Source organism: Mustela lutreola, chromosome 7 (genome assembly GCF_030435805.1).
Source record: "Mustela lutreola isolate mMusLut2 chromosome 7, mMusLut2.pri, whole genome shotgun sequence".
NCBI classification, from domain to species: Eukaryota; Metazoa; Chordata; class Mammalia; order Carnivora; family Mustelidae; genus Mustela; species Mustela lutreola.
Window position 1 is genome coordinate 123,535,079 of NC_081296.1, and position 14,835 is coordinate 123,549,913.

At 37.7% G+C, this 14,835-nt stretch overlaps 1 protein-coding gene and 1 long non-coding RNA gene across 5 annotated transcripts in view; one reads left to right on the top strand and one right to left on the bottom strand.

Moving 5' to 3' along the window:
- The window catches only part of LOC131836759 (uncharacterized), a 29,748-nt gene extending 15,934 nt beyond the window's left edge, over window positions 1–13,814 (bottom strand). The window contains exon 1 of the long non-coding RNA XR_009355754.1: window positions 13,680–13,814. This is a non-coding gene — a long non-coding RNA (uncharacterized LOC131836759). The remainder of the gene's footprint in view (window positions 1–13,679) is intronic.
- Window positions 1–14,835, top strand: part of CATSPERB (cation channel sperm associated auxiliary subunit beta) — a 127,295-nt gene that overhangs the window by 55,402 nt on the left and 57,058 nt on the right. For all 4 annotated transcript variants that reach the window (XR_009355753.1, XM_059182482.1, XM_059182484.1 and 1 more), the window contains one exon: window positions 3,921–4,065. Coding sequence is in view for 3 of the 4 variants with exons in the window: in XM_059182482.1 (XP_059038465.1) it covers window positions 3,921–4,065 (145 nt within the window). In the remaining variant the exon portion in view is untranslated. The remainder of the gene's footprint in view (window positions 1–3,920; window positions 4,066–14,835) is intronic.

Sequence of the window (14,835 nt, forward strand, 5' to 3'; positions counted from 1 at the left end):
ACAGAAGATAAATAAGGACACAGAAGATATGAACCACACTGTTGGCCAATTAGACCTAACAGACATAATCCCATGACTCCACTTAACAACAGTGGAGTATAAATGCTTCTCAAATACACAGAGGATTCTTTAGGACAGAACATAAGCAATGCCACAAAACAAGTCTCAACACATTTAAAGTGACTAAAATTATACAAAATGTCTTTCATAATCGCAATGGAACAAAACTAGAAATCAACAGCAGAAAGAAAATTGGAAAATCCATGAGTATAAGGAAATAAATCAATGTATTCTTGAACAACCAATGAGTCAAAAGGGAAACTAGAAAATATCTCAAGAAAAATAAAACAAAAACAAAACACACTAAATTTATGGGATGCAGTAATAGCAATACCAATAGAGAAGTTTATAGCTATAAACACAAATGTTAATAAGGAAGAAAAAATCTCAAATCAACAACCTAAATTTACAATTTAGGGAGCCATAAAAAGAAGAACAAACCAAACCCAAAGTTAGCAGAAGGAAGGAAATAATGAAGACTACAGTAGAGATAAATGCAATGGAGAATACAAAAATAATAGAAAAAATCAACAAAATTACTGATTCTTTGAAAGTTCAACAAAATTGATAAACCTTTAGCTATAGTCACTAAGAAAAAAAGAGAAGAATGAACTAAAACAAAAAAATAAAGAGAAAACATTATAACTGATACCACAGAAATAAGGATTATGAGATTATGAAAAATAATATGCTAGCATATTGGATAACCTAGAAGAAATGGATAATTTCCTAGAAACCCATAACCTACCAATAGTAAGTCATGAGGAAGTAGAAAATCTGAACAGATCAAAAACTAGTAACAAGATTAAATCAGTAATCAAATACCTCCCAAGAAAGGAAAGCAGGATTGGGTGGCTTTGTCGATTGAATTGTTCCAAATATTTAAAGAAGTAACATCGGTCCTCCTCAAACTCTTACCAAAAAATTGATGAAGAAAGAATATTTCCAAGGTTATTCCCTGAGGCCAGTATTACCCTAATACCAAAGTTAAGAATACTATAAGAAAAGAAAGCTAGAAATCAATATCCCTGAAGAACATGCATGCATAAATCTTCAACAAAATACTAGCAAACTGAATTAAAGAGTGCACTAAAAAGGATTATATACATATGACCAAGTAAGATTTAATTCTGGAATTCAAAGGATGATTGAACATATGAAAATTAGTAAAATTGGTAAATGTAGTATACTACATTAACAGGAGGATGATGAAAATCCAAGCAGTCATCCCAACATGAGATGCTGAAGAGGAAATGGACCAATCAGATCTGCTGATGGGAGAGTGAATTTAGGAAAGCAATTTGGCATTATGATCCTGTAAATTACAATGATTGCCTATGCTATGACTCACCAGTTTCACTTTTTTTCCGGCAAGGGAAACATATATTTGAGGAAACATATTAAAGTGTTCATTATGGCACTGTGAGTAATAGCATTAAATAACTGAAAATAATCCAGATGACCAGGAGTAGGAGAATGAATAAATAAATTGCAATTGATTATAAAAGCAAATGAACTGAGCTATGTGCAACATGTACGAATATACATAATGTTGAGAGGAGGGAAAGTAAGTTTTAGAAGACAATATATAGATGGTGTCTTCTTCTAAAGAGCAAAAAGTATAAATTCAAGCAATGTATTTCTTAAACATGCATGCATATATATTGCTAAAACTAAAACAAAACAGAACCAAGGGAATGAAAACACAAATTTCATCTCAGAATACGGGACACCTCTGAGGGAAGAGTCAGGATAATAGGACTGGAGAGAAAGAAGAAAGTGCAAAGTACTAGCAGCATGCTAATTCTTGAGTTAGAAGTTAGAATGTCCAGTTCCCAGTTGTTTGTAATATTATGAACTGAAAAAATAAAAGTAAGCTGTACATGGATCAATAATTTAAATTCTTTTTTTTTTTTTTTTTTTTAATTTATCAGAGAGAGAGAGGGGGAGAGAGCAAGCACAGGCAGACAGAATGGCAGGCAGAGGCAGAGGGAGAAGCAGGCTCCCCGCTGAGCAAGGAGCCCGATGTGGGACTCGATCCCAGGACGCTGGGATCATGACCTGAGCTGAAGGCAGCTGCTTAACCAACTGAGCCACCCAGGCGTCCCTGGATCAATAATTTAAAATTGAAAAAAAAAACACAACGAGATGCCACTGTTTGCATTCACATTCAAGTAATCAGTAAAAATTAAAAGTAAGTTTTTATAGTATTTGTGAGGTTTGAGAATACACTGCTAATGGGCTTATAATTCATTTTCAATTTCAGGGAAATTGAAAAGCATTTTAGAATTTCTGTTAAATTTATACAAATATATTGCATGGAGCACTGGGTGTGGTATAAAAACAATGAATACTGTTACACTGAAAATAAATTTTTAAAACTTTTTAAAAAAAATTATACAAATATGCATAGGCTCTGACTCAGCAACTCAATTTTTCAGTATGTGCTCTAGAGATACACTTTAACACTAGTACAGAGAGACAGGAGAATGGATGCTCCTTGCAGTATGGTCTGTAACAGCGAACATTTTGATACAATGTAAAAGTGTCTGTTAGTAGGAAAAGAGTATCTCCAGTAGGCTATATTCCTAATATTGGAAACTATGCAGCAGTGTAGAAGAATGTGAAGATCTACGTGGGGCTAATATAAGATGATCTGAGACATTTTTGCCAAGTGCAAATGTAACTTATAGAACAATAGGTAGAGTATGATGACATTTTGAATGTATTGTTCAAAGTACCTTTCTCTCAACCACCCAACCACCATAAGGCCACTAGTAACATTTACAGGAGCCAGAGCCAGAGTAAAATTGTGGGGCTCCTCTGTATCTTGTGTCTATGAATACAGATTGTGCTCGGACAGGATGAGCACTAATTTCTGAGTGATAGAAGACTTCATGTATTGCTCAGTACATTTTCTCTGTAATATGCATGCCCTAAACATGCAGTCCAGTGCAAGGTTAAAGCTAGTCTAGAGTGCTAGGATGGCAACCAGAGAGAGAATGACGTAGTTATAGAAAAAAAATATATGTGTGTGTAATATATATATGTGTGTATGTGTGTAGAATTTTGAAATATAAAAGAGTGGTTACCTCTGGGGAGGGACAGAGGAGACCACAGTTCTGTAACATAAGGTTTTTTAAAAAGGACAATTTTTTGGATGGTGGTCAAACAGACTGCATCTATAATGTTTAAATTTAAGAAAAGCCTGTTTTCAGGTATAACTTCTCACTAAAATTAATTTTTAAAAACAACTTTAAAAAACTGAAATCTTCATCTGAATAAGACGTAGGCCATTAAAAGAGGTACCAAGCAAGCAGAATTCATCCAATACGAGATCCGATTTCTCTTCAAGCAACTCTTAATTGAAAGATGAGGGAACAGAGAAACTTACACGGTGGAGTATATTTGAAGATTTACTAAGGTCCCAGGACACACTCTTGTAAATGTCAGTGGGCTCTCACACACAACACTCATTCATATACATCTTTGCCAGATGCCTGGAACCTAATGTCTTATGTCAATATGAGGTAAGCTCTCTCCTTCCTATCCAAGTATACCCAGCACTTCATCCTTTTATGATCCTCCCCACTTGGGAGATGATGGGATAATTTCATTCTTTTATACAGTCACGGTGCACACTGTGTTGACCTGAGACCCTTGCACATACATCATCAATGAAACCCTAGGAAAGAACTGGGTGGGGAGTCTGTATGTGTGTCTGCAAGTGATGGGTGTGGGAGTGTGGGAAAAACCACGTTGTAGGAATTTTCTTACCGTCACAAGCTCAGGCTGAGAGGTTAATGCTGACTGTGAGATGGCATCTGCTTCCATGAGGTATCATCTTTTTATTCCCTTAGGTGTGGCTTTCAATCGACGGCGGCAACACTTTCGAATTATTAGCTGATTTTCATGACGATATCATAAAGAATACTTACCATAGTTTTTATACTTCAGATATTACTTTTGTCTCCCAAAGTGGAAATGTCTACTTGACCAAGGCAGGTGAGAAATTCAGTTTTACTGGTGTAGGAACTATATATGAGCCAGGGATTAGAACATATATGAAAGAAATCTGCCATATTAATCAATTAATCTTAAAGTCTCAAACCAATTAGAGGTGACAGATTTTTAAAAATTACTTTCATTGGGGTCAAATACACATAACATGAAGTTGACCGTCTTATACATTTGTAGGTATACAAGTCTGTGGGTATGAAATACATTCAAAATTTCTGCAGCCCTCAGCACCATCCATCTCCAGAACTCTTTCTATCTTGTAAAACTGAAACTCTATGTCCCTTAAAAAATAAATCCTCATGGGGCTCCTGGGTGGCACAGCCAGTTGGGTGACGGACTCTTGGTTTAGGCTCAGGTCATGATCTCAGGGTTGTGAGACTGAGGCCCCTGTCAGGCTCCACAGTTAGCACAGTGTCTGCTTAAGATTCTCTTCCTCCTTTACCCACACCCCGCGCGTGTTCTCACTTCCATGTGCATGCTCACTTGCTCTCTCTCAAATAAATAAATCTTCAAAAAATAAAAATAAAAAAATTAATCCTCACTTTCCCCCTTTCCACAGCCCCAGTAACCCCCATTCTACTTTCTGTCTCTATGATTTTGACTACTCGAGGTACCTCGTATAAGTGGAATCATACAGTATTTGTCTTTTTGTGACTGGATTATTTCATTTAGCAGAATGTCCTTAAGGTTCCTTCATGTTGTAGCATGTATCAGAATTTCCTTCATTTGGAAGGCTAAATAATATTCCATTGTGTATATATGACATTTTGCTTATCTTTTCATCCAATAAGTGACATTTGTGTCACTTTCATGTTTTAGTTATTTTGACATTTTATTTATTTATTTTTATTAACATATAATGTATAATTTGTTTCAGGGGTCCAGGTCTGTGATTCTTCAGTCTTACACGATTCACAGCACTCACCATAGCACATAACCTCCCCAATGTTCATCATCCAGCCACCCTATCCCTCCTACCACCCTCCCTTCCAGCAACCCTCAGTTTGTTTCCTGAGATTAAGAATCTCTTATGGTTTGTCTCCCTCTCTGGTTTCATCTTGTTTCATTTTTCCCTCCCTTCCCCTATGATCTTCTGTCTTTTTTCTCAAATTCCTCCTATCAGTGAGATCATATGATGACTGTCCTTCTCTGACTGACTTATTTCACTTAGTGTAATACCCATCCACATCACTGTGAATGGCAAAAGTGCATTTCTTTTGATGGCTGCATAATATTCCATTGTGTGTGTGTCTGTATATGTATATGTGTCTGTGTGTGTATATATATATAGATATAGATATAGATACATGATGTGATATATGTATCACATCTTCTTTATCCATTAGTTTGTTAATGGACATCTAGGCTCTTTCGTAGTTTGGCTATTGTGGACAGTGCTATTATTGTAGTTATTTTGAATAGCACTGCTATGAACATAGGTGTACAAATATCCCTTTGAAATACTGCTTTCAATTCCTTTGGGTATATCACAGAAGTGGAATTGCTACTTCATATGGTAATTCTGTTTTTAATTTTTTAGACCTTAGAATTCTTTTTTCCACAGTAGATATACCATTTTACATTCCCACTGCCAGTATAGAAGAGTTCTAATTTCTCTGCATCCTTGCCAATGCTTGCTATTTTCAGTTTTTTGTTTTTGTTTTGATAGTGTTCATCCTAGGGGATGTAAAGTGTCTCTTAGTTTTGACTTGCATTTTCCTAATGATTGAGCATCTTTTCTTATGTTTATTGGCCATTTGTATATCTTCTTGGTAGAAATTTCTATTCAAGTCCTTTGTCAATTTATTAATGATTGCTCTTTTCTTATTGCTGAGTTATAGAAGTTCTCTGTATATTCTGGATATTAATCCCTTATCAAACATTTGCATATATTTCCCCCCTTCTTTGGGTTGCCTTAAATCTACTTGGTTAAGTTAATTCCTATGTATTTTTTTGGGTGACATTATAAATAGAATTGTTTTTCTAATTTCCTTTCCCGATTATTCATTGTCAATGTAATACAACTGATTTTTGCATATTGGTTTTATATTGTGCTACTTTGCTGAATTCATTTATTCTAATTTTTTTGTGTAATCATTAGAGTTTCTACATATAGGATCATATCACTGTGAAGAGAGATAATTTTACTTCTTCCTTTGTGATTTGGATGCCTTTTATTTTTTTATTGCCTAATTTCTCTGGCTAGAACTTCAAATACTATGTTGAGTAGAAGTGGTAAAAGCAGACATCCTTGCCTCATTCCTGATCTTAGAGGAAAAGCTTTCAGTCTTTCAGCATTGAGTATAATGTTCACTGTGGATTTCTCATATATGGCTTTTATTATGTTGACATAATCTCCTTTTATTCCTAGTCTGTTATGTGTTTTTATCATGAATAGATCAGAACACAGATCCCCAATATTTGGAGGACAGGGTCCTTTTTGCCCACCTTGGCTCCTGTAAACTGCCCCAGGAGTATGTGCACAGCTCTGCCAGATACCCCTAGTGGGAGATGGGTAGCTACTACTAAGGGCTGAAATTAACCACAATTTACCATCCAATCCTTCCTCTGCAAGTTGCAAGCCTTTGCAAATGTTCAAGTGAGGAGACAGATTCCTGGTACCTCCTGCTCTATTGTCTTCCCAGAATCCTCTAGAGGGTGATGGGCCTTTAGGATCTACAAAAGTAGGATCCTCTGAACAGCCTTAAAGAAGGGAACCCTGGAACATCACGCTATGTTCCCATTTGCAATATCTGTGATGTTTTACTTTCCCAAAAGCAATAATAGCTCCTATTTACTGAGCTGCATTTGGGCTTAACATGTTACAAATATCATCTTGCTTAACAGTCATAGCACTGGCTGAAGTAGGCAATACTAGCCTACTTTTACAAATTAAAGTGATGCAACTAAAATCACATGACTTGTAAGAAGTGGCATTGTGTAAATGTTATATTGCTCTCCATCTTACTTTAATTTTGTGATTTCATTGATCAAGGCTACCAAGTTTAGGATCAAGGCTCCTTTCAGTTTATTTGTGCAGTAAAAGCAACAGCTCAGATTGATTGACCTTACTGACAAGCGCCCAATCTTTTCCAGCTTGGTTGAATTTTGTTAATCAGTCTTGGAGCCTAGAATGATAAAGAAACATGATTCTCCTTTTATGTCTGTATCTCTATGATCTGCATTCTCATTTTATGTTGTTATTCAATTATGAGGTCTTTGAGGTCTTGTTTTGTTGAATCTATTAATTTGTTAAGGTTCTTTGATGCAAAATATGGGAGAAAATTTGCCTCCTTTTGGGATAGGCTTTCTCTCCACTAGATTCTTTATATCTTTTTATGCTATTAGTACCTTCTCTGCCTTTTCTTTCCCCTTTGCCTCTGCTATTCCCCCACCTTCCTCTTTAACCCTTGGCTCTTGTTGCCTTTTCTTTTTTCTCTCCTTGCTCTTCATTTCTTTCGGTCTAGTTCGTCATTACAGTGAGTGCAGCACTGGTCAGACCTTCTGTTTGCTCTCAAGTAATGTAGGTGGATTATTCCTGAGATCTGTTTGCTTCCCCTCATCCAGGTAGCTGTTGAATTTGTTCTCTCAGTACAGCACCTTGGAAGGTGGTGGACCCGGCTACACTCAAGAGGGCTTGATTTGTTTTTCTCTGAGGACCAGCTTAACCACTGCCAACTTCTCTCTTGTTAGAAGCATACTACTGAGAGTCCTCGGGAATTTCTTAATCTATCTTCCTTCTTTTATTATGACCTCAGAGGTCTGAGTGTAGAGTAGTGTGACTTGTTACATCAAAATTTTCTCTTTCTTTCCTTAGTGCTTTCTTTTCTACGTTTTGACATGTTTTGTTCTTTTTTTTTCCTCTTTTGATTGTTGCTAGTGATTTTTGTTCATTTTTTTTTTGTTTTCGTTTTCTTTTGTTTTGTTTTGTTTGCTACTTATTTCTGTGCTAAAATATACCCGGCACAAACTTAAACATTTTAACTATGTTTAAGCGTATAGTTCAGTGGCCTCAAGGGCTTTCACGTTGCTGTGCAACCACCAGCATTCCTCGCCCTTCCAGAACTTTCCCATCTTCCCAAACTAAAATTCTGTACCCACTACACAATAACTTCCCATTCTTCCTCCTGTCGCCCCAGCCTCTCAGAACTACTTTTGTCCCTATGGATTTGACTATTCTAGGTACCTCATGTAAATGGAATCACCCACTTTTTTTGTCCTTTTGTGACTGGCTTATTTCACTCAGCATGGGCAAGACATATTCACGTTGTCACAGGTATCAACGCTTCATTCCTTTTTGTGGTTGAATAACATTCCATCTTATGGATCTGGCACATTTTGTTTATTAGGACATTTGGGTTGATGGGTGATGTTTAAAATTTTTAGCTCTTATGAATAATGGCTTTATGAACAATTTATGTTCAAATTTTTGTGTAGAAATATGCTTTTGGTTCCCTTGGATACATACATAGGAGTCTAACTGCTGGGTCATATGGTGACCCTATGTTCAACATTTTGAGGAACTGCCAAACAGTGGCATACCATTTTACATTTCCACCAGCAACACATGAACACTATTGCTCCACAGCCTCGCCAACACTTGTTATTGTCTGTCTTTTTGTTTTCGTTACCTGAGTGGGTAAGAAATTGTATCTCACTGTGGTTTTTACTTGCATTTTACTAAGGACTAATGATGTTAAGCAGCTTTCCAATATGTTTAGTGGCCATTGGCACATATTCTTTGGAGAAATGTCTGCTCAAATCTTATGCCCATTTTAAAATTGGATTGCCTTTTTATTGTTGAGTTATAAGAGTATTTTATATATTTTGATTATTAGTCTCTTATCAGATATAAGATTTAGGTGTATATTCTTTCATCGTGGGCTGTCTTTTTGACCTGCTGCATGGGGCTTTTTGATGCACAAACATTTTTAATTTTGATGAAGTCGAATTTATTTTTCCTTTTGTTGTTCATACTTTTGTATTCTATCTAAGGAACCATTTATTGCCTAATCCAAGGTCATGAAGATTTACTTTTATGTTTTCTTCAAAGAGGGTGATAGTTTTCATACATACTTTTTTGGTCCATTTTGTTAGGTGTTCATAGGACAATGAAAACTATTACTCATATAAGGAAATAAAGCTGAAATTCAGGAACTTAATAGGCAAGGAGATATACCTTCAGAAATATGGTCTCTCCAAACAGTGCTTAAGTAACACTTTTGTAGATTATTGGGTAAATTTGGAATTTGGGCCAAATTTGGACATCTCTCATTAGTTCTAACCAGAATCTGGAAAACATTGTTGTTTTCAAGACAAGAGTGAGGCTGGGTTTTTGCTGCTGCTACTACTATTTTTAATACGTCAGCATTCTTGACTACTTAGCTTCAAAGTAGTTTCTTCTGGTCTCTAATATGACTTTAAACAAGCCTTCTGAAGTTTTCTGATATGGCTTCAAAAAGCAAGTTTTCCTTGACCTCAGTATTGTGTCCTTGACACCCACCAGCAGAATTCAGTGTTATCATCTTGGTCCTTCCTTGGTCCTCCTTGGTCCTTCCTTGGTCCTTCCTTGCTCAAGGATAAGAAGGAACATCAAACTCTTACTCCATTTCCCCAGATCTTCCCCACTGTGTTTATGTATTCTCTATTCTGTCAACAAAACCTTTATTCAATTTCTGTTAATATCAGGTTAATCTTTGTGGTGTATTTTCTGGGATACTTGTTGAGATGGTAGTTGTGCAGTAGCATTTCAGAATCTAATGATCAGCCATCATATGATTACAAGATAAACAAAAATGACTATGAGTAATATTAAGAGGGGTTGGAGAGTAGAATGAGGTATGAAACATTTGCAGTATTCTAGAAAGCTCCCTCGTGCTATTTTCCCATCAGTATTCTTCTAAGGGTAGCCATTCTTCTGACTTCTAATACCATAGATTAGTTTTACCTGGCTTTGAACTTCACAGGAATATAATTATGCAGTATGTGTGTATATATATATATATATGTACACACACATATACACACATATTATTTTGTGTATATATACATATATGTATATATTGTATGTATATATATATTATTTTGTGTCTGACTTTTTTTTTTTTGGTCAACATTATTATAACTGTGAGATTCCTCCATACTGACGCATATGTTACCAATTTGTTCTTTTTCACTGTGGTGTAGCTTGCATTGTCTGAATATTATATTTATCTATTCCACTCCTAGTAGGTATTTAAATTGTTTCTATTTGGGGTTTATGCTAGAGAAGCCATGGACATTTTTGTATCAGTCTTTGGCTGGACAGAGCTTCCACTTCTGTTTGGTATATATCTGGGAGTAGAACTGCTGCATCATAAAGTATATGTTTTTTTAGTTTTTGTGGAAAAAAAAAAACATTAAGTACTGTCAACACTTCCCCAAAGTGGCTGTATCAAGCATCTGTCCTACCAGCAATATGAAGGAATCCCAGTTGCTGCCCCTTCCCACCAGCACTCCGTATTGTTAGGCCTTTGAATAGTAAGTCATTCTAATGGGCACATAATTGTACCCTTTGAAGATTTCGTTTGCATGAGCAATGGTGTTGAGCATATTTTCATACATTCATTGGTCGATCTGTATCTTTTTTTTTTTTTTTTTTTGGTAAATTATCTCAAGTCTCTTTTTAATCAAGTTTTTAATGGAATGATTTTTTAAATTGATTTCTATGAGTTTCTAAGGTATTATGGACGCACATCCTCTTTTAGGAACAAAACTTGCAAACATCTCTTCCCAACCAACAGCCGGTCTTTTCATGGTGTTGTGAGGGCCAAAATTGTTAATTTTTTAAAAGTTCATTCTGTCAGTCTTTGCTGGTATGGATAGTGCTTCTTTCATATCCTACTTGAGAAGGCTATCTTTTGGCTATCCCAAAGTTATGAAGGTATTTTCCTGTTTTCTTCTAGAAGCTTGTCTTTATGTTTGTTATATAGATCAGTGTGAAATTTCTATTTCTGTGTGTGGTATGAAGTGAGGGTTCTTTTCTTCCCTAATAGCTGTCAAATATTTTACTGTGATCTTAAGTTAAGTATTAAGTATTCACGGTCATGAGTAGGTTTTTTTTTTTTTGAAAACTCTTTAATATATCCATAAAAGTCATACTACCTTACAGTTTTTGTAAAAACCATAACTGTCATTGTCATGTACAGCCACCCCATCAGATTATCTAAAGTGCTGCCCTCTACCGACATACCATCCCATGCTACGCCAGTAATAATCTGACTGATTGTGATGTCCTTGCTTGCTATGGGTTACCAGTGGCCCAGTAGCTGCCAGGCACAGGGGTCATCTGTGCATTCCTTCAATATGTGAGCAACTCAGTCCCAGAATCCAGCCTTGATATTCTATCTTCCAGGGATACTTTGAGTAGAGATCTGTGTCACTTAAAGTCCTGGCAGGAAACGTAATTTCACACAAGTGTCTCACCTGGAGATCCTTTATAAGGAAACTAGAGCAGTGGAAAAAGTTAAAGGAACCAAGAATGGTCTTGAAATAACCAGAGATTAGCAATGGGAGAAAACCATCAGCGCCCCTTTGATTTAAGGGATAAAGCAAATAAATAAGTGATAGATAGATAGAAGGTAGTAGATAGGTAATAGTTTCACCTAGGCCCAATCAAAGCTAGACAGCAGGCACCATCCTGCAAGAGATTCAGTGTAGGAGGCTCAAAGCTGGGGTCAGAACTGCATCACTAAAGTAGGGCGAAGGGTAGGAGGAACTATGTAGACTTTTCTCTCCTTCCCTTGTCCTTACCTCCTGCTAGTGCCTTTCATTGGCCAAATCCAATCAGAACGCATCTGGAAACACAGCACAAATAATGCAATTCATAGGGGTCAGCCTTCCAGTGTCCCAGACAGAGAGAAGAAAGTCTGGGGATGGATCTGGAGGAACAGGCAAATAGAGAATAAATAGCACATATTGTGGAACAAAAATCAAACTAGACTAAGCAAGATTACTTTGGAAACAGTGAAAATAACACCAAAGAAAATGGAACTAAATTGTCCATATAAGAGATAAACTATTACATATAGATACAACCAAAAAACACGTCCACATATAGAAAAATAAGTAAGTGGGAAGAATCTAAAATGATAAATATAGGTGCTAAAGATTGAGAGACTGCAAGTTGGAGACATTTCCAGTGATGCAGTGGTGGTGGCTGTTTAGCTATGGTTCCCAGCACATTCCCTCTGATATGAATGGCTGGATGGGTGAATGCATACTGAAAATAGGAAAAAAATAAAGGAAAATAAAATTGACAATAATGTTATTTTTTAAACTGAAAGCAAAGCTGTGTCTGAATTATTTGGACTATAAAGTGTAAATCAATTTTAAAGGTGCAAAAAAAAAAAAAACAAGCTAGTCTTGGATTTTGCTGCTACAACAATGAATAATAGCACATATTCTTCTCAGAACCTTCAGAGAAAAATAATATTACCTAAGAATTTGGAGCCAACCCAACCATTTATTCATGAGCAGAGCCAACAGAAGAATGTTGTAAAACTTGTATTTAACCAAATCTGAGATCCATTGGTTGTAAGATGACTTTGTTCTATTAACACAAGTAAAAACTTTGAATTACATTTTTTTAAAGATTTTTAAAATCTATTTATTTGACAGATTAGAGATCACAAGTAGGCAGAGAAGCAGGCAGAGAGAGAGAGGAGGAAGCAGGCTCCCCACCGAGCAGAGAGCCCGATGCGGGGCTTGATCCCAGGAGCCCGGGACCATGACCAGAGCCGAAGGCAGAGGCTTTAAACCACTGAGCCACCCAGGCACCCCTTGAATTACATTTTAACAGTGTTTTAACTGTGATGCTGAGTGATGCATGGATTACTCCGACATTATTTCCCTTGCCTACAGTTGCATTGCTTGGTGTATGATAAGGCGATCTTTTGAGTGTATTTCACTAGCAAAAGATAATGCAGTTTCATCTGTTTGTGAGTTTCTTCCTTTCTTAGGTCCTAGAAAGCACTTGGTTGTGGTTGTACAAGGAAATATGAAATAGCAGTAATTCTTCCAGTGTCGTTTGCTTTACTGATAAATACAAGCTCTGCTTTGTTTTCCTCTCTTACTGCACCCACAGTAACTTTGTTTCAATGCCAAATTATAATGTAATATTTTTGAAGGCATGTTAAACATTAGTAAAATTTAACATTTATTATACTAGTGTTTCAGGAAACTCCCAAGTGATGGACAGAGCAGGCACAAACTCCACTCCCCTGAGGCAAATTGACCACTGTATCGTGGGTGCCACCTGGTGGACCATGATTGTAAGACACAGCAATTATAAAAGTGATCTCAAGACGTTGAAGTGTATTGTAGGTTTATAGGTGAGCTAGGGCATATTGAACCACAGCAACTGTAATGGTTCATTTATGAGTCGACGAGGCCAACGGGTGCCCAGGGGAAGCATTATTTCTGAATGAGTCTGCGTCCGAAGGAGATCAGCATTTGAATGAGTGGGCTCAGTAAAGCACTGCCCTCCCAGCATGGGTGGACACCATCCAATCCTTTGAGGGCCTGAGCAGAATGAAAGGGTGAAGGAAAGTGGAACTCACCCCATTTGCTTCCTGCCTGCTTGTGAGCTGGGACATCAGTCTTCTGTCCTTGGACTGGGACTTAAACCAGTCCTCTTTCCAGTTCTCGGTTCTCACGTCTTTGTCCTCTGGAGTTCCGCCAGCCAGTCCCCTAGTCCTCGGGCTGACAGACAACAGATCACAGGACTTCTTCTCAGTCTCCATGCTTGCATGAGCTAATTCCTCATAATAAACCTCCTCCCGTGTCACACCAGCTTGTGCAGGGTGACAGGTGGGAGTGACAAGAAGAGGTTGGATTCTCTCTTTATCTTGAGGGGGCATAAGTAGGATTTGTGGATGGCTCAGATGTAGGGCATAAGAAAAGGAGAGGAGTTAAGAATGACACCAAGGTTTTGGACTGAGCACCAGGGAAAATGGCAGTTGCTGTGATGGAGATGAAGAGGACTTGGGCGGAGGAGTTTGCTTGGGGATTGGAAACTCAGTCTGGAAGGAGTTCAGCGTGAGATGCCTGGCAGCCCCGGAAGGAACTGTCAGTGGAAGGCTAGATATGCAAATCTGGAGTTCTGGGCAGAGAACAAGACAGGAGGTTTAAGAGAATTATTCACATTAAAATGGGTTTGAAATTCTAAAACTGGGTGAGATCTCTAGAGATGGTGAGAAAGGAGATCTAAAAATGGAATCCTTAGGTGCTCCAGCATTCAGGGGTCAGGGACAGAAGAATAGACCAGGAGAGTCTGGCCAGATTGGGGTGTGGGTGTGGAAATTAGCCTTTGCATCTCAAGACCTGAGCGTTCTCTTGGGCTCCAGCCAGGCGAGGCAGCTGGCTCTCTGGACCCATGTCTGGTTGGATGCGTACTTGTATGTACTTACTACCAGATTACTGCTAGTGCTGCTTAACATGTTACCCTAAAGCATGAAAGAAACATAGGACCCCAAATCTTGTTCAACATATTTATCCTAGGATAGCGGATGACACAACGGTCTCTGCGGATCATTCACCCTGCTTCTCTGAGGGTTGTCATGGTCTCCTAGCTATGGAAGTGTCCGGGTTCCCGGACCAAGAGGAGGAACCACCACCAGGGAGGCGCTCACCTCTTCTCCTCTAGACCTCTACCTCGTCCCCCTCCATCCTTCACCTACTTTAGCAATCAGGGTTGGGGAATGAGCTGGAGCCTGG